Source organism: Electrophorus electricus, chromosome 2 (assembly GCF_013358815.1).
Source record: "Electrophorus electricus isolate fEleEle1 chromosome 2, fEleEle1.pri, whole genome shotgun sequence".
NCBI lineage: Eukaryota > Metazoa > Chordata > Actinopteri > Gymnotiformes > Gymnotidae > Electrophorus > Electrophorus electricus.
In genome coordinates this window covers 35269820-35288930 of record NC_049536.1, presented here as the reverse complement: position 1 = coordinate 35288930, position 19111 = coordinate 35269820, and the positions used below count along the sequence as shown (strand labels likewise).

Below are 19111 nucleotides of genomic sequence, written 5' to 3'. Positions count from 1 at the left end.
AGAGTTGGGGTTAGGGTTAATGTTAGAGTTAGTGTTAGTGTTAGAGTTGGGGTTAGGGTTACAGATACAGTTAGGGTTAGAGATAGAGTTAGGGTTAGGGTTAGGTTTGTCCTTGGTCCTTGGTCATTTTCTATAATCACATATAAATAGTATGGTGAAAGTATAATGATATAATACTATAATAACTAATAATAGTGTGGATGCTCAGACTTCATTCCAGTTGCCAGTGCCATTATTTAGCGCTTCCCAACACTCAGTGTGTTTGAGACAGCAGCAGCTCTTGAGAACCAGGAACATCCGCCTCTCATCCTCCACCTGTCAGGCACGCTGGGACGAGGACACGCCTATGTAGACCTGCACTCTAGTCGCATCTTGTCGGACTTCATGGTAGTAATTTCTAAAGGAACTTCTGAGGAGACTGGTGCATATCTCTGGCGCCTTGAATCAGCAATCACACGATGAATCCCGATAGCAGCGGCACGATGACTCCACACCATCATGACGACGGAGCGGACGGGAACAGAGCCGACAAACCTCTCCAACACACCCAGCCTGCAGACCAGCGACAGCTCACACAGTAAGTGCAACATAAAAAAGAACATTATTTAATTATCAAATGTAATTAATCTCAATTTATTTGGAGCTTTTCTGACGACTCGCCTTTGTTATTAAGGCTTTCTATGTGTTCGCAACCCAAGTGAAACTACAGAATAGCCTAATTACCTAGAAACTAATAGGCTACGGAAACATGCAAACTGCTGTCAATAAATATTTACCACTACGGGTTTATGGAGATCAGCTGTAAATTTTTACTAAGCCGTCTATAGTTTCCCTTTCGTTTCAGCAGCAGAAACCTCTTGAAACGAAACGCAGTAAACAAACTAGACGCATGCGCACACCGTGCCTCTGTAGACGCGCTGGTGTGCCGGAGCGCAGGCTGTAGGGCAACACCGCCGGGGTACCTTCATTATGGAGCCCTTCTCGTGAACTTTCTGTCTACATAAAATAAGAGAAATTACTAGACGGGTTCATGTTAGACAAATCTTGAAATATGCTTTATTATAAATGTGCTGTAGGGCTGTATAGTAAACCTGGATAATGAAACCTTACCTTTTATGATGCAGTGTAAACGCCCTATTGGGCAGTGAGCATGTTTAAGATCTTTACTGTGATACAGATGTGAATCATTAAACACACATGCTGTTTAGGGTGTGTATTGTGAATTTCCTTTGCAGCCAGTGTCTTTCTGGATGGCTATATATGTGTCATAGCTGAGTATGGCTGGGTTCGAAGGGGAGTTCCAGATTGGTTGTTTGTGAAAATGTATTTGGTCTCTATTTACTATAAAATTACAGAAGCCCCTCCTTTGTTTGGAACATGCTTGGCATATGAGCTAATGGAGGCTGTTTGTAAGTTCAGCACATGGATGCAGATAGTGAGTAAAACTTACCTGCTATATCCAATGATGTCTCTGCCCATTCAGCATTGAGGGATACTCCACGGTGCCGCCAAATGAGTCAAGAAGGAGCAGAATGCTGAGAAGTAAGCCGTTGCAGGACACTGCTATTGCCTCCCTATCCCTCTGGCCTCTTTGATCTGTATGTCTCCCTTCTATAATGATTACCAGTAGGCCCAGGTTCAGTGGTCTTGTTTGGCTATTGATACCTATCAGAATAATGTCGTACTGGACTATGTTAAAGTTTAGCCTCCATTTACATTTGTAATTAGTTTTTATGACTGAGATTTGGCATCACAGTGTGCTTGCCCATGACAGCTTTAATTCATGCAAAACTGATATAAAAATCATACGAACTACCGCTTCATACCAGCCACAGTTTCTCCAACAGATGTGAGTTTTAAAAAATTGCATTTAATATTTCATTTAACACTTAAGTTTTCATCTAGTATTCAGAAACTTTACATTGATACTATTACAGTGTTACTATATCATTAATTACAGTGCAGTATAGGCTACTGAGTATCTGTCCACCAGTGCAATGATATGCAATACCCACTGTAGGCATTCATTCTGTCCTACATGGTACTACATGGCACTCTGTAACATGTGCCATGTAAAACTTTTGTAGGTGGAAAGAATAAAGAGGACTTCTTGAATAAAGTATTATGTGAATTATTCAATGATATATCTAGAATTCGTATCTCAAAATCTTGGTACCAGAATAGTTTCTGTAAATACCATAGATGGAGTGGATGAGTCTTTGCACAGAGGGCTTAGTTCAGAGATCCCTCCAGAAGTGGTAGTAGGAACAAATAATAGAAAATTGGCATTTATTAAAGATAAAGCTTATATCTTTAATAAAATCTTACATTTTTATCTGGGCTTCCTGCTGGGGGCTTTGAATTTGGCGTTTCTCATCTAAAACCTTTTACTTAAACAGACCCAAGATTTAGAGTAGCTAGAACGAGCTCATTTCATCCATTCTTCCGCAGTTGCACAGAAAGAGCTTGAAGATCTGGACAGATGGCAGGACGAGCATCGCCCTGGCCCCATCCACCTCGCCCCAGAGAAGCTGGGTACGGATGTGTAAGATAGATGTGCCCAGATCTGAAATGCAAATGACAAAGCCAGTGATTCTAGAAGCTGCTAATATATTCACTCTCCTAGGCGGAGGTGTGCCGTTAGCAGAGGTCAGACAGAAACAGCAAGTGGATGCCAACAGAGCAAAGCTCCAAAAAAAGGTTTTCACTTGCTGTTTAGAAAGACTGATACCAGTTTTCTACACCCCATGTCTTTATGCACATTTCTGCTGCATCTGAATGTTTGTGGTTTTCTGTAGCTCAAAAAAGAAGAAATGAACAAGAGGGCGAGACAAGAAGAGGAAGAAAAGAACCAGAAAATGAAGGCTGTTCAGAGAGAAAAGGTGTGACGTGATAAGGATCATTTCCTATTTTCTATTTCTTGTCGTAATAATTAGATTTTAGGTTTATAGGTTTGCTCAGCTTATAAAATCATTGCTATCATGTTTTGATATGGAGCTGATATGATATCTCTGTAGTTCTCCCTTATAACTCTAGATGTCACTGCATGCTTCTATCACTTACAAGTCATCAAGTGCACTGCAATAAAATAGGATCAAACTGACCTCAATATAGAGGTTTACTGATAGACCAGTCCAATTATTCCTGCAACCAAAGGCAGCAGTGTGATAGTGGTTTATACCAATGTAATAGTGGTTTATACCAATGTAATAGTGGTTTATACCAGTGTAATAGAGGTTTATACCAGTGTAATAGAGGTTTGAATCAGGGTCCATAAAAATGTTTTGCATAAATATGTCTTCATAATGAATGCATATCCGAATTTCCGCTTTGTGATAAAATTAAAATTCTATACACTTATGCATATGGTGAAAATAAATTTTAAGTACAATAACCGGAAGACAGATAAGACAGTTAAGCCTGGAAATTGCATTGCAGGCCAACAGGTTAGAGATGAAGAAAAAGCAGCAGGAAGAAGAGAGAAGGGAGCAGTACCAAGCTGATCTGCAAAGGTATATCTACATATTCTCATTAGTGACTGACAGCCATCCATGGAGGTGCGAATGCTCAGCGCAGCAGTGCTGGATCTGACCAAACACCAACAAAACCCAGAGCATAGTTTCTAAGAACCACTGCAGCAGTTTCCATTACAGCAGCTTCAGTAGAAAACAGCTGCACTGAAGCAGCGAGGCCAATTAAAAAGCGGAAGGAAGAGGTCTGAAATATCACTCAAGTACCATTTACTGCTCAGGAAAATGTTCTGAACTGTCGAACCCAACCAGCCATCACATGCCAGTGCAGTGTGCTCATCTGAAGCCACTTTCAGTATCTACAATTTATTTGTCATTTTTCATTTGACATATCTAATTTGTTCCAAAAGCTTTAGCCAGGAATGAAAACACATTTTGAAATTCAGCACTTTTATGATTGGGACTTGTTTTGTATTGTGTATTGTATACATGTATTGTATGTATTGTATCAGTATACATAAACTGAGCACAATAAGAGTGGACATGTGTAAGTGTCATGTAATGTTCTTACCAGTTAGAACATTAGTCATGGGCACAACTTTACATCCTGCAGGAGAAAAGAAGAGTTTCTTCAAAGGTTTGAGAGGTCCAGCTCAGTTCCTATGGCAACAAGCAACTCCAAACCGACGTCATCTTGGGTAAGATGGCAGCTAAAGAATGCTCTGTGTGTTTAAGAGGCCTGGGTTCATGCCTTGACTGCATAGCTGTGGCACTGAGGTTGCAGCCCTCGGCCCAGGGCTAATTCACACCAATTGATCTGACTTTGATACGTGTTTTTAGAGTAAACAGAGGTCTTCCATCAGCATGGCGCATCCAAGCGCAGAGTAGAGCAAAACTGCAGAGGTGCTCAGTCTGACCCTCCCCTCGCCTGCCACCCCTGAATTACCTCCTCATTACCCGCACATCAGAGACAGCCATCCGAGTCCACCACTGACTCTTCCAAAATGTAAACACAGACTTTGAGAATACGCTTCTGCGCAGAGAGGCAAAGTGAGTTCAGGGGACTTCCCAGAGTTCACGGCAAGCCCGGCCCACAAAAGAGGTTGTGTGAGCGCAGAGGAAAAGTTTGACAGACTGGTGTGGAATAACCTGCATTGATCTGGTGAAAGTACCTGGACAGTGTCCAAGTTTTAACCAACAACACAAGCAGTGTAAGAGGATGTATGAGGGAGGCAGGATCTCGCCTCCAGAGTCACTGGAACTGCATCACGTCAGAGTAACTTGCTGAAATATGCATGAACTGACGGGGAGCAGGAAATAAGTCAAGTATATATTACTTAAAATATTGAACTAACTTAGTTTAGTTGTCAGGGTATTAAGTTCTTGCAGAGAAATGACAAGTGTTGTTTATGGAGTTTAACTGTAATGTCTGCAGGGATACAATAATTAATTTGGTTTGTTTTGATCAGGGGTGATTTTACAGGCAGAAGACTGAGTCATGGAAGCTGAAGGCCTGGATGACTTATTGTAGGAGCCACTGTATGTGACATTGTATTCGCAGGTCCTGTGGTGAGCAAAGAAAGGTTTGGCTGTGTCTGAAGCCTGCTAGATCTGCTTCCCTGAACATCCAGGGATTACCTTTCTATGTCTCCAAAAGAAAAGCACTCTATTAGACATAACATTTCTTAATGCTAAAGGAATAGATCTGGACAGTTATTATGCGTCAGCACTGGTGCAATGGTTCTGTCCGTTTTCTAGAAGAAGAGACCTTTCTGAGTCATATTTCACAGTGTATTGATTTAAGTATCTGGAGCGTCTCCAGGCAAAGTACTGAAATGCTCCAACCTAAATGTCATAGGCCTGCCGATCAAAGTGTTTGTGGAAAGATTGGGTCTTGATGTGGTTTTGTGGCCACCGAGGATTGTTATGGTTTCAGTGATGGTTCCACAAGATAGATTAATCTCCCCCATATCCTCTGTTTGCGCAAAGGATCCTTTGTGTGGGCTTCCCACGGTGCCAGGCCCAGGTCATCCCACCTACTCCCCATGCTCTCAGGCCGCTTCACATACCCGAGCCCCTGCCCGCTGTCCCCGGGCCGTCTGACCAAACACACAAAGGCTCTCTTCATTGTCCCTGCCCCGCCTCTCCTTCAAAGCACCTCATTCTGCAGAGAAACCAAAGGTTACGTCACGAAAAAGCAGCTAACACTGATCCTGCCATGTAGGCCACCTGTAGCAGGGATGTGTGGCCACTGTGGCACTGACCTGACACCCAGTTGTGGTCTCTGGTCCGCAGGCCCGGGGGCACAAGCACAGGGAGGGGACTGAAGAGCTGGCAGCCCTCCAGAGAAAGAAAGATGACCAGCGGAGAAAGGTACTGCACAGTGTAAACGGAACACATCTGCACAGCAACACTTTAATAAAACAAAGGAGAAGGAGCAGGACTAACACAGTTTGGCCCTGACATAAGATAAGATCAGAAAACATTAGATAAGATGAGATGAGAAAGATGAGATACAAACCTTGTTCAGAAATACTACACAGTATAAATATATCTACATGATGTGCGTGCATGTATATGCATTCAACATATACATATATACATACTTCAAATACTGCAGTAAGGGTCCAGTTGGTGCGACAGTTAGTGTTACAGTATTGTTCTACAGTAATAAGGACCCAAAAGATGCTGTAAATGACAGTAATGTTAAAAATATCATGACTGGTACAGAATAAGCAGGAATAATGTGCAGTGCAGAAGTCCAAATAGATGAGTTAGAGTTCAGAGTTGTACAGACTGGTGGCTGCAGGGAGAAAAGACCTGTAAAAGAATTCATTCCTGCAGCATGGCTGGAGCACCCTGCTACCCAGAGGACCCCTCCGTCCCTGCAGTGATCTGTGTAGTGGGTGGGTGGAGTTCTCCATCACCTCCGTCCCTGCAGTGATCTGTGTAGTGGGTGGGTGGAGTTCTCCTTCACCTCCGTCCCTGCAGTGATCTGTGTAGTGGGTGGGTGGAGTTCTCCATCACCTCTGTCCCTGCAGTGATCTGTGTAGTGGGTGGGTGGAGTTCTCCTTCACCTCCGTCCGTGCAGTGATCTGTGTAGTGGGTGGGTGGAGTTCTCCTTCACCTCCGTCCCTGCAGTGATCTGTGTAGTGGGTGGGTGGAGTTCTCCATCACCTCCGTCCCTGCAGTGATCTGTGTAGTGGGTGGGTGGAGTTCTCCATCATCTCCGTTCCTGCAGTGATCTGTGTAGTGGGTGGGTGGAGTTCTCCTTCACCTCCGTCCCTGCAGTGATCTGTGTAGTGGGTGGGTAGAGTTCTCCATCACCTCCGTCCCTGCAGTGATCTGTGTAGTGGGTGGGTGGAGTTCTCCTTCACCTCCGTCCCTGCAGTGATCTGTGTAGTGGGTGGGTGGAGTTCTCCATCACCTCCGTCCCTGCAGTGATCTGTGTGGTGGGTGGGTGGAGTTCTCCATCACCTCCGTCCCTGCAGTGATCTGTGTGGTGGGTGGGTGGAGTTCTCCTTCACCTCCGTCCCTGCAGTGATCTGTGTGGTGGGTGGGTGGAGTTCTCCTTCACCTCCGTCCCTGCAGTGATCTGTGTAGTGGGTGGGTGGAGTTCTCCATCACCTCCGTCCCTGCAGTGATCTGTGTAGTGGGTGGGTGGAATTCTCCATCATCTCTGTCCCTGTTGGGATCTGTGTAGTTATAGATATATGACATTATTTGTTTACATGAACTGAATAAATAAGTAAATATAGTGGCTGTAATTAGCTGATGGTCCAAAGTTTCTCATGCAACATCCTACTACAGCCAGAGGTGACGTTTCCCATTAAGGATTAATTTCCATAAATGTATCGTTTCCAGGGTGAAATTTTGGAGGAAAAACAAAGCCAACAGGAGGACACGAGGGAGAGGCAAATGGAAAGTGAGCGTTTGCGGTACGCACACCTAATTCTGAAAGAACATTACAGAGGCATGAACATCAGGGTCAATAAGTGATCCACAGCGTCACAGACGACTACACAATAACACTGTGATGTATCGGTGTATCTGAAAGGTTGTTTTGATGGTGATATATGGCTTCCTTCAGGGTGAACTCACTGTTCCTAGACAGACTGGAGGCGAGAGGATCAGGTAGAGCGTCTGAGTCCCCGCCGCGTCCCGTGGAGGGTGGTAACGTCTGGCAGGCACACAGACCACAGGACCCTGCCCTATCACCCGGGCCTGATCGTGCCGAGGAGGAGGAGGAGGAGGGTGAGGAAGTTTTATGTGTCAGCCATGGCACGTGTTTAGTCTTCTGCATTGCAAAGTACATCTGTAATTGTTTCCTTTGTGGTGTCTTTTCACATTAAACTGTAATTTGTAGCTGTGTGTGAATGAGACTGTGCAGAACTCGACCTCTTGTCCTCAGTCTTTGTCAGGAACCGCTCCGCTGTGTAGCATGCTGTGTAAATAAAAAGTCTAAATCCTCTTCAACAACAACAGAAGTGCAGTACACCGAGACACCGTGTTAGGGCCGCGGAATGCATAGAGTGGCATTGGGTGCATTCAGTGAGAGGAGGGCAGTTCAGACAGTAACCGGCATGTCTGACATCGGTTTGGCTTGCATCCCAAAGGAAAAGCAGGAAAAGTTACCTGACATAATTGAACGGATATGCCTTATTTGACAGCAGTCTGGCTAGTATGATGCTCGAACGCTTCTGCAGAGGTAGCTAGAAAAACAGGCTGCTCTGTTTAAGGTAGCGACAAGCTGCTCTGTCTTTACTTGTAGACATGCGGTCTTCAGACACAGATTTAGATTTAAAATTCTTACCAGCATCAGACAAATCATATATGTTAGTCTTTCTAAATAGAAAAAACAGAAAAAATGATGAAATATATATTGTTGCATTCTTATATTTAACAACATGGACAACAACAGGAAGATTGGGGAGGGAGCAAAACAGCGAGCATGAGGAAGCATAAGGCTCATGGGCGTGTTGTGGCCCAGGCCTCCTGTGGCTGTGGATGTACATCCACACTTGCATCCCTGACGAGAACAGCAGTGCCTGGCAGAGTGTTTCCTGGGCTTGCTTCTAGCGAACTCTGACGCTGCCTTGATGATTTCTGGCGAGGTGGTGCATGTTGTGCAGGCTATGGCACGGTTCCTGCTGAACCCCTCTCTGGGCCTGCTGTTCTCCCCTGACCCTGTCACACGACCAGACATGAGCTCCTTGGGGGTCGACCCAGCTGACTCGGTGGACCGGCATGCAAGCAGGACCAGACTGCAGACCTAAACCATAACTGCTGACTCTCAGTTGTGCCTCTGGTTTCTGTGGAACTCCTCAGGCACTCCAACATGGCAGAAGATATCCTCCACTAGCTGCTACGCTGTCATGGCCGTGCTCTGGTCTGGAACCATACATCCCTCTGGTCATGTTGTGAACTAACACATGGCCATGAGGACACAGGGCTTCCTGACATCTGGCCTGGAACAGGGGCCCAGGTCATCTCACAGGCAGGCTGGAGCAGAGAATCTGTGGGGCCTGTGATTACTGTGGCAGCCCCTCTCCACCGTGCACCGATCGGGGCCGTTCTACATCCAGACAAGAAGATCAGCCATAAGAATCACTGGCAACGTCACCTCAGCATTTCTCCCAAACACCACCTGATCTTTGCACTCTATGAACCGCATCAGTCAAGTCAGCGAGGCATGATCGGTACGCAGGACAGAAAGGACACCGTAGAGATAAGAGCAGAAATAGCGTGACGCCACCACAACACGTCCATCTTCAGCATACAGTCCTGTTCTGGCTTGCTCAAGCCAGCTCTGCCCATCCTGTCACGTACCTTTGAGCCGGCGATGATGCACGTGTTGCTGGAGCCCCTGTACAGCCCCATGCGTTCCCCTCCTCCTCAGCGCACTGGGACCCTCTGCTGTGAGCGTGGGCAGGAGTGTGGCTGTCGGCAAACCCATGCACGCAACACTGGTGGTATGAAGCCAAACCCAGGAAGCTGTGCAGCTCACTGAGGAACTCGGCTGTCTGTTGTTGACCTCAGGGATGTGCCAACCAGCACCAACTCTGTGTTCAACTCCTCCAGCACTGGTAGCTTCACGTTGCTGATATGACAGTGTCCCCTGCCCCTAGAGTTCCTCCAGCTGACTCTGACAATGTGTGTTCAGCTCCTCCAGAGCTGGCGGTTCCCCACACTGCATCGGAGCCCTGGCAGTATGCCTCTGCTTGACTTGTCTAAGCCTGGCGTTTTCTTCTTGACAGCAAACACGGCTCTGGCCTCTGCAAACCTAGCATGCACACACCTTGCATATGTGCAAACCAGAACTCACGCACTTGGCTCTGCCCCACTATGACTGGGAGCTATCTCCTCCTGCTCATGTCAACTCGGCTGCCAGAGGGGCTCAACTGGGTCGACTGGTGTGCAATGTAAGTAGCATGACTGGTTGGAGCAGCAACACCAGCATGCCAGATTCAGTCAGGGCACTGAGCTGTTGTCACTAAATCCAGAGGCTTGAGCCACAGCTGATGTTCCTGATCTGTCTGGCGCAGGGTCCCCTCTGCCTACACCACTGACTCTGAGCATGCCACCTCCTTCTCCAGACCCTCCGCCATCTAACACGATGTTGTTCGCCACAATGTCGACTGTGTCCACCAAGGATCTCTGCTCTTTCTGCCCTGGTGGCGGCTCTCTGCCTGTGGGGTGAGCTGCACATGCCACCCAGTGCTTGAAGTGGGAAAAACGTGCCAGTACTCCTCCTTATCTACATGTTGGCATCATCTAGTATCATCTAGTAAATCATTAAGTATTATATTCTGAATTACAGTAAATAAAAGCCCCTAGGAAATATCACTAATGTTTACATTTATCTGACACTTTTATCCAAAGCAACTTACAGTTATGACTGAGTACAACTTGAGCAATTGAGGGTTAAAGGTCTTACTCAGGGGCCCAGCAGTGGAAACCTGGCAGTGGTGGGGTTTGAACCAGCAACCTTCTGATTATAAGTCAAGTACCTTAAACACTGAGCTACTACTAATGTCCACAATATAAATCTATTTACTCAGTGACAACCATTTGCCAAACTATTACTTTTATGATATATAAATAATAAGATTAAATTATTTAATAATGTAATATCTATACTATATGTGTGTGTGTGTGTAATGTGTATGTGTGTGTATGTGTGTGTGTGTGTGTGTGTGTGTGTGTGTGTGTGTGTGTGTGTGTAAATACATAATTTGATCCCTGAACCAACAATCAGGCCATTCATCGTCACTTAAGGTTATTGTTTGTACTGGTATTTAGCCGTGGTAGCAGTAGATTCAGGTGGTACTGCAGATCAACAGACCCCTCCCTGCTCAGAGAGGCACGAAAGTCAGTCTGCTGCTCCGGCTGGCGTTTAGTGGTCTACGGATCCTTGTTGATTCTTGTTGTGTCTTTGTCTGACTCACAGGTTCTGTTGTCACCCTTCTGGAGCCAGGCCAACATTTTATATTTAGCATCAGCATTACTTAGACTAGCATGAACCTTATTTGTACTGTCTAGCGATAATGTTAATTGACTTAGCATTAAAGTTGCATGTCTTGTAATAGACTTGTTGATAGAATGGGAACAGTTGAGTGTCAGATAGGGCCTCTTGGGTAATGCAGTTAATATAGGGTCATTATTCCCAGAGCGTGATACAGAGAGGGCAGAAAAGAATATAGAGAGCTTGTGAGAAGTGCTGGTACATAAGAACAATCACAGAACACCAAAAAGTAAGATGTAGAAGTACAGTGAACATGAGGCCACTTTGAGCACTGGTGCTGCCTCAGCACCTCTGGCACCAGCACTTTGCCACCAAGATGCTTATCTGTTCTTTATGGAACCTGTTTATGCCTCTCCAGGAGCCAGAAGCTAGAAGACACCAGCTGAGCTTGGCCTTCCCACCCAGCCTTGCTCTTGGGTGGCTGCACCTGTCCGGGGGCGGCAGGTGTCATACTTGGTGCCGCCTTCCTCTGTCTGATGTGCTACTCAGTCACTTCAAGCTTGGTGGTGACACCCTGCTTCTGACACCAATATAGCATTAGCAGTGAAGAAGAACCAAAAAATGCCATTTCTTCTTAACGAAAATGGTCTTTTATTAAATAGCATAAACAACTACTAAAGCACCATTTATGGATGAATGAACTTATATAGCATCTTCTCAGAACCCAAGGACAATTTACAATCAACACATTGGTGAGAAGTACACCATGTCCTCTCTAGCAGAAGGTGCTGCCCCCTGGTGGACTGCATCAGGTGCAGGAAGGAGAGACAGTGTGGGCATGCAGACACACAATCATACCAGAACATTTTTTAAGGGTAACCAATTTTTACCTAACCTCCATTTTTGGGACCGTGGGAGGAAACCAGAGACCCCAGAGGGAACCCACACAGATACATGGAAGAACTCCGCCCACATAGGGACCTAAACCCAAGACCCCTGCACTGTAAAGCAAACATACTAACCACCAAGCCACCATGCTGCCCAAAAGCTTTGGCCAGAAACGGGATAAAGCCATAAATCATTACTTCATCTCCAGGTTTTTGGAAACAATATTACAGATTACAGAGAACTTTCACCTAGTAAAAATGTGTTTATAACAGTGGGAGCAGTGGGAGAGCAGAGAGAGGCACTGTGAGTGCCATGTGCCTCTCTACAGATTTACTTTAAACTAAACATGTTAATGGTTCATTTGTATGTATGTAATTCATTTAATCTAATTGCCTTTTTTTAATTTTTTTAATTAACCTGTTATATTTTTACTGGGTGAAAGTTCTTTAGGCAATCCGTAATGTTTCCTAGAACCTGGAGATTAAGTAATGATTTTGGTTTTATCCAGTGTCTGGCCACAACTTTTTTAGCATCTCCACATTTGAAAATTCCTCATCTCTTTGCCAAAAGTTGCGGCTGAAGCTGTCTTTTCCGTGACTTAGCAGTGTTTACAGAGTACATGCAGCATGAGTGTGCAGGACTCATGTGCTGTTCGTCTTGTGTCTGTCTACATGTTTTCTGAGATACTAGCACAATGTGATCGTGTCTGTGATCGGCCCGTCACTTTTGAATCGCTGTGAGGACAAACATCCTGATTAGACCCTGAACATTCCCTGAAGATCCAGGTTCCCCAGTTCTTTGTCTCTGCCTGCCATGGTCTTGTTTAGTGTCCTGACTACTGCCACGATGGCCCTGGCTTGACATGTCCTCACGTCCAACACATGCATCTGTGAGCTCCCCTATGGTCTTCTGTCATGCTCCATCCAAGAGCCTCGTCCGATCCGTCTCTTGTAGGCACAGGGGTCACACCCCGAGCGTGTGACCACTCGCCTTTTCTCTCTCCCTCCCGCGCGCCTCGGGCTGTTCACACTCCCGCTGGGATCAGAGCCACAAGGAGGCCGCAAAGCTTGTTTTACCCTTTGGCATGTGGTGGATGGTGCGAGATGGCAGCGTTTTACCCTGTAGTATTTGGTGAACTGAATGGGTTTGTGTGTGGACTGGCAGAGCTTCAGCGGACGCCAGAGCTTCCGGCCTGTCGGTCCAGCTGGGTGAACCAGATGAACCCGCCGGCACTGCGCCTCTCTGCAGTTCTCTCTCTGGGGCTGGAATGGGATGGGGTTCTCCCCATATTATGGAACTATCCTGCTTATTCTCCTCATCTTTTATTTTTTGTACTGGTTCACAAAAATAACAATTAAATGGTGGATTGTTATTGCATTGCTGTAGATAGTTTTGCTAAATTGTGCATTATGTGTGTTGTAGAGGCTGACCATGACTGGGCTGTTATGAGACTTCAGAGTCAGTTCCCCTACTATGAGCGAGAGCTGCTGGAGGACATCGTCTCTCAGTGTAATGGCAGTTACCGCCAAGCCTATGATCTACTCAGCGTTTAAATGACAACATTACTGGTTCAGAACAAAAATATTAAGAATTTAAAAACGTAAGAGTCTCAAGGACACTTAAAGTCTAAGTTAAACTGCATCGGAGCTGTATGGGTAGGGTTCACAGAAACAATAAATCTAGAGTTTAATAAATTCTGAATTACAAATACAATAAACATTCCTTTGCATATCATCCCTGTTTCAGCTGGCAGTTTTGTTTGACATTATAAAAATGAATGTCAGTAGAAGTAACTGATACACTCCTCATTCAATTCAAAGGGAAAAAAAAAACCCCGTCGGAGTTCAAAGGCTTCTGGTTTGCAGAGTTCAAGTACTGATATATGATGCCGTGAATGACGGGTCGAAATCTAGCCACTGTCACGGGGAGGACCAGAGCAGAGCGCCGACCACATGAGTGCAGGAATGAATCGGCCACTTCAGCTTTAGTTTGTATAGAAGCGTAGCTAGCAGATATTCTCATGGAAATGAGAAAGGCTGCTTCACCAGACACCAGAGGCAAAGAGTGCAGGTGCATGTGTGTGGCCAAATGTTAGCGTGGACCCGATCCAACCATCACATCCTGTAGAGCCACACTTTCCCAGAGCTTCAAACATCAGTGGGACATGAACTCTGAAGCCTTTCCCCGCTCAGAGAGGCAAACCCTACTAAGTCCAGCACGCTGGGGTCTGATAGTTTTCCCGTGTGATCCCTAATAATATATGCAACGGATGTTGAAGTTGAACCAGGACTTATCACAATCAGGCAAGGGTTGATCGCATACATCTTATGTTAATATAACCCCTATTAAGTAGGCCATTTCCTGTACTGATGCATCCTGAGTGAGACAGGAGAGACTACAGAGCCCCAACAGCCCAGATGATGCATCCCCTGCACCCTGGGGCAGTAGGGGGTTTCCTGGGGTTCCTCCCCTGAATTAGGTCACAACATTACCCATACCACCAAAGAATTCTGGGAAAAAATAATAAAAACTACAGACAGTGCTAAACCACTGAATACACCCTGCAGATCTGGAGGCCATTATCTTTTGGTGTCAAAGACAAAATATATGGATTCCCTGTAAAATTAGATTAGATATTTGTTTGACCTTTGTCCAAAGAAACATGTAAGGAAAAGGTCAAAATCTAAGCTATGAGTAACACTTTTGGTACAACACATTTCCAAAATAATTTTAAAATATGAGCAGTAATATGCAGCCTAGTCCTCAACCAACAAAACAGGACTGCAAAGATTACCCAGCTTTTAAAGCCTAAATGTCAGCAAAGGATACAGTTTTACGACCAAAGTCGGTGACATTTTTTCCACATACTAGGCATATCGTTTTCTTAAAGCCACCTTGCCGCACTGAAAAGGAAGGATGTTCCAGACTAGTGGAGGGACCTTAATGTGAACTGAGAGACAATGCCATTCGCAGGGCCGTAACATGCAGAAATCTCCATGCTCAACCACAGCTGAGTCAGTCATCTTCCTGGGGAAAATCGGCTCCATGAAAGAGAGGCCGGCTGCCTTGTGTGATGGCGAGACGCACCGACAGTCACACACGCACCAGGGGGAACCAGGGGAAGAGCAAACCCAGCTGCAGCACAGTCACAACCCACGATGCTCTGCTTTTGCAGAGTTGCTCTGCGGATCCTGCCGAATGTGCTATAACACATGTTGCATGTGCTCCAGTGTGATACCACCACTATGTATGCAACATTAGTGCATGTAGCATTAGACATGGGCTTGATATACGGAGGGTAGGATATCAAAGCATTCCTGCAATGGAGCAAAGACATTACAGTGATTTGTTCCTGACAATCACTCATCGATTTCACCTCATGTGCAGCCCAAATGGTGTGTACTGTATGTGCAGTATAATAGATCGCAGATGGTCTTTGGTGAAAAGCTACATCAGTTCTCTCTCAGTTCTCTCACATTTAAATGTCATCTACAGACACACACACACACACGCACATATGTGTGTGTGTGTGTATATATATATATACACACACACACACACAAACACACACACGCACATATGTGTGTGTGTATATATATATATATATATATATATATATATATATATATATATATATATATAAACACACACACACACACACACACACACACACACACACACACACACACACATATGTGCTCCTTGGGATTTGTGTGGTCCAAAATACACCCCACCAGGTACTTAATCACAGTAAATGCTGATAGGACAGATCATATCTCACATGCTTATGCTGTCATAGTGGTGTGAAGCCCAAACATACTGGCTGAAAATCTGTCTCCAGCCGTGCCTGACTGCCATGAGAGCGTTTGAAGAAAAGGAGGTGATGAGATCCCTCGTGTGACTTTGTCCTCGCAGGACCTTCTCCTTCCATGAGGAGGTACCGATCCGACGCCACACAGGATCCTTCACAGTGTGCGTGGTTTTAACACTCTAATTACAGACACTCTTATTTTGATGGAAAGTTGTTGTTTTTTTTTAATCTCAACTGTTTCTCAACCAGAGGCTGGCCTGTTTCCAGTCTGGAGTTACTGTACATGGAACCTGCACAGCTGTGAGACAAGAAAAATATTTGCTTTCTATGGTTTGGCACTGACGCAAGATCCAAGGCCATAGCAAAAGCAATGAAGCTGTCTGTTTAGAAAACTCTCCACTAATATCCACAGACTGGCGCTCTGGAAAAGGAGGCGCGTTCCGTTCTCACGCTGGATCTTCGCATGAGCCGGCATCACACTGCCCTCAGTTGGTCTCCTCTGCCCCGACGTTCCTCCACTGCATGTTGTCTTGAGGCGACACTTTCACCTCCCACCCATGGAGCAGAGAGGAACACCTTGATCTGGGAGCTGCTAGCGTGCGGCTCTGTGGCTGCCCTTGATGGACAGGGCGTACTGCTAGCAGCGTAATTAAAGAGCATTGCTGCTCAGCAGACCTTGAGTCAACACTTTCCTATTGGTCTGATGAGAAGCCCTGTCAGTGTATGTCTTGGGTTTTAGATGATAGGCCTGAACCATGGGTTGGTTCTGTTTGCACGCAAAATGGCATCTTTTCAGGATTGCTATATGTCATCAGGACAAATAAATGACTCTGGATTATTGTCAGAGAAGAAGGAGAATATTTTTTCCAAAGTTTAAGAGCCTATCCTTTTTGGAATTCTCTTTACTGTTACCAATGCAAAAAGTCAATGTTTCACAGCACAGGGTCTCTAAATTGTAATTATATGCATCTCTGTTTTTCAGAGGCATATGCAGAAGACAGACAGAGCAAAACTAAGAATAATACAAAACAACTGCAATAAGCCCCCAAACAGAGGTCAGTTTGGTTTTGCAAAAACATTCCACCAAAAAAAGAAAAAAAATCAGTGACTTAATTTAGAAGTTGCACAGGACAAAATCCTGACCATGCTGTGGTCTTCTGTCTCAGTAATATCCTCAGAGATCTGTCTGAACTCCCAGTAGTATTCACGTTTCTTCAAAGCCTCATCAGTGCGGGACCTGGGGACAGCCTTTGACCAGCAAGCTGTTCGGCCACTTGCACAACACTTCCACTATAGTGAGTTATTGCTCAAACCCAATTTAGAACAATTGTGGTATTCTAACAAAATATGTTGTCCAAATATTACATTTCTCCAGCTGTACTGTACAAATAAAACAGTGAATTTATCCAAATGTCATTCAGATTAAACAAATCAAAAATACAGGGGAAATACTGGTCCTGGACTTAAATTTGTCCTGGTACCTTCACTGGACATCACACATATGTCACCATAGTTGTGTGCACAGTGTACCAGTTGCATAACCAGAATTATCTAGTTGGAATTCAAACTGTGAAACCTTATAACATACACAGGAAGGGATAACACAAACTCGTTCTTGTAAATGTTTTTTTACCCTAGATTTTCACGTGGTTTTTAATACACTAATTATCATTCTTATAAGAGTTTGCTATGAGGGAGATTTTGGTCATGGAACACTGACTGTATTAATCTCATCTGAGATACTCACAGTCTTCCATGCAGGCGTTCCGGCCAGCCCACAGACGAAACGCCCAGCAAGCTTCAAGCTGTCAAGCCATTTATTTTCCAAAGACAAGTCATGCTGATTTAACCTCCTCTCAGCTTCTGAGACATTGCTCCATACAAACAAGTGATACATGAACTGGATGGGGAGGTGTTGTGTAATCAGATCAGGTCTCCTGTGCACTCCGAGATTGCCGTTGAGATAGATCTGTTCCACAAGGTGAAGGCTAGAGTTAGCACGGAGCAGGGCTTGGCAGCAAAACTCTTCTGGCACTTTGAACTAGAATACAGATGTGAAAACATAGAACTAAACCTATAAAAAAAACTACACCAATATTTTGAACACAGTAGCTTTTATTATAAAATGGGTTTCAGCAGGGTTAGGGCATATGACAGACACACAATTAATGTAAATCTTCACAGCATCAAAGCAGTCAGAACTGTTCCAGAGCCGCACTGGCTACTCCCTTGAAAGAATGCAGTCATTGAGCTAATGCAAGAGAATGTTGTCCTGTCTGTGTTTATAGTCTGTCTTTGATTCCTGGAGTAATTACTCAAATCATCTGATTAGTACCTAATTTTTCTTCTGAGAAGTCATATTTTGAATGCCCTCAGTCACTTTCTGGACAAGCACATGATCAGTGACAAAACATCTCTGTATTTAATACAGATAACTTTTTCTTATTCTCCTTATTAAATGTTGGGTGTACATGTTCAGTTCCACAGTGGGTGTAAATCCAGGAGACTAATATCTGCCGACCTTTGACAATGGCATCTGTAATAATTGTGGGGAGCTTTACACGCAGCCACGCCTTCAAGGCTTCCAGGCTGCAGATAAAGAGAGCCACCCCCTTGCTGTCTGCCGCATGGTGCCATGTGAAATTAGCATTGTGTAGACATGAGGCCACGATGATGATCATTTAGGAAGTTTAGTCAACTCTACCCAGGGCATCAGAAGAGCTGGCAGCTCACCTAGCACAGCCATTCTGCATGTGGAGCACGCTGTGGTGAAGCAGGCACCAAATCCTGACCAGTGTTTAGCCTGACGATCTCTACTCTGTGATTTGTTTGAGTCATGAGGGAGGGGGGACTGGACCACCGGTGTGAATGAGATGACCGTATGACCATATGACCGTAGTCTTCTCACGGTATCAGTGCACGGCCTGCAACTTAGTCTTGTTTATTCTAAAACAGCAAGAGTTTTCTGACATGTACAAACAAATAGAGGATTTTGAGAGTGCACATGCAAAACTGATTTTAAGATTACAAAAACATGACTTTGGGCAAATATTCAATAATGTACAGGAGCCCATAGTCTGGTACAGTGCTAATGGGACAGCGGGTTATTGTTGTAAATTGTGTTATAAATATACAATAGAATGGAAAATTTGAGGTGACACAGATAAGTGGCCTATGTGGTTTCATCTTGCCACTGTACCTCAAGCTCTCTCTATCTGTAGTCTAAACATTTCTTTGTAAGCAGTGTCTCTGGAAAGCCCCTGGTCAGTTTTCAGTCAGCACTAATTTTTTTATGACTACCTGATGAAAAGGCTGCAGGTTAGCACAGATGTGTTTGTCTGTAAAAACTGGGAAGTGCAGAGAGAAATGCAGCCATGCGCTGAGTGAAATCTGTGGATGATCTTGTAACAAGATAATAACAAGATAATCCCATGAAAGAAGGGATAATTAAGGTCATATTCAGTTACCCTAGGGAGA

General features: G+C 44.8%; 1 protein-coding gene across 2 annotated transcripts; it reads left to right on the top strand.

The window, feature by feature from the left end:
- Positions 1-439: 439 nt before the first annotated feature.
- Positions 440-13557, top strand: epsti1 (epithelial stromal interaction 1). 2 transcript variants are annotated; one of them, XM_035523880.1, is made up of 11 exons: positions 440-577; positions 1484-1542; positions 2452-2535; positions 2627-2700; positions 2799-2882; positions 3439-3512; positions 4084-4168; positions 5766-5843; positions 7335-7408; positions 7585-7724; positions 13246-13557. In XM_035523880.1, the coding sequence occupies exons 1-11, from the start codon at positions 459-461 to the stop codon at positions 13374-13376; spliced, it is 1002 nt and encodes a 333-aa protein (XP_035379773.1). In that variant the 5' UTR covers positions 440-458; the 3' UTR covers positions 13377-13557. The 2 variants fall into 2 exon arrangements, with proteins under 2 accessions (XP_035379773.1, XP_026865408.2); XM_027009607.2 differs by having other exon boundaries at positions 7561-7724.
- Positions 13558-19111: the final 5554 nt, after the last annotated feature.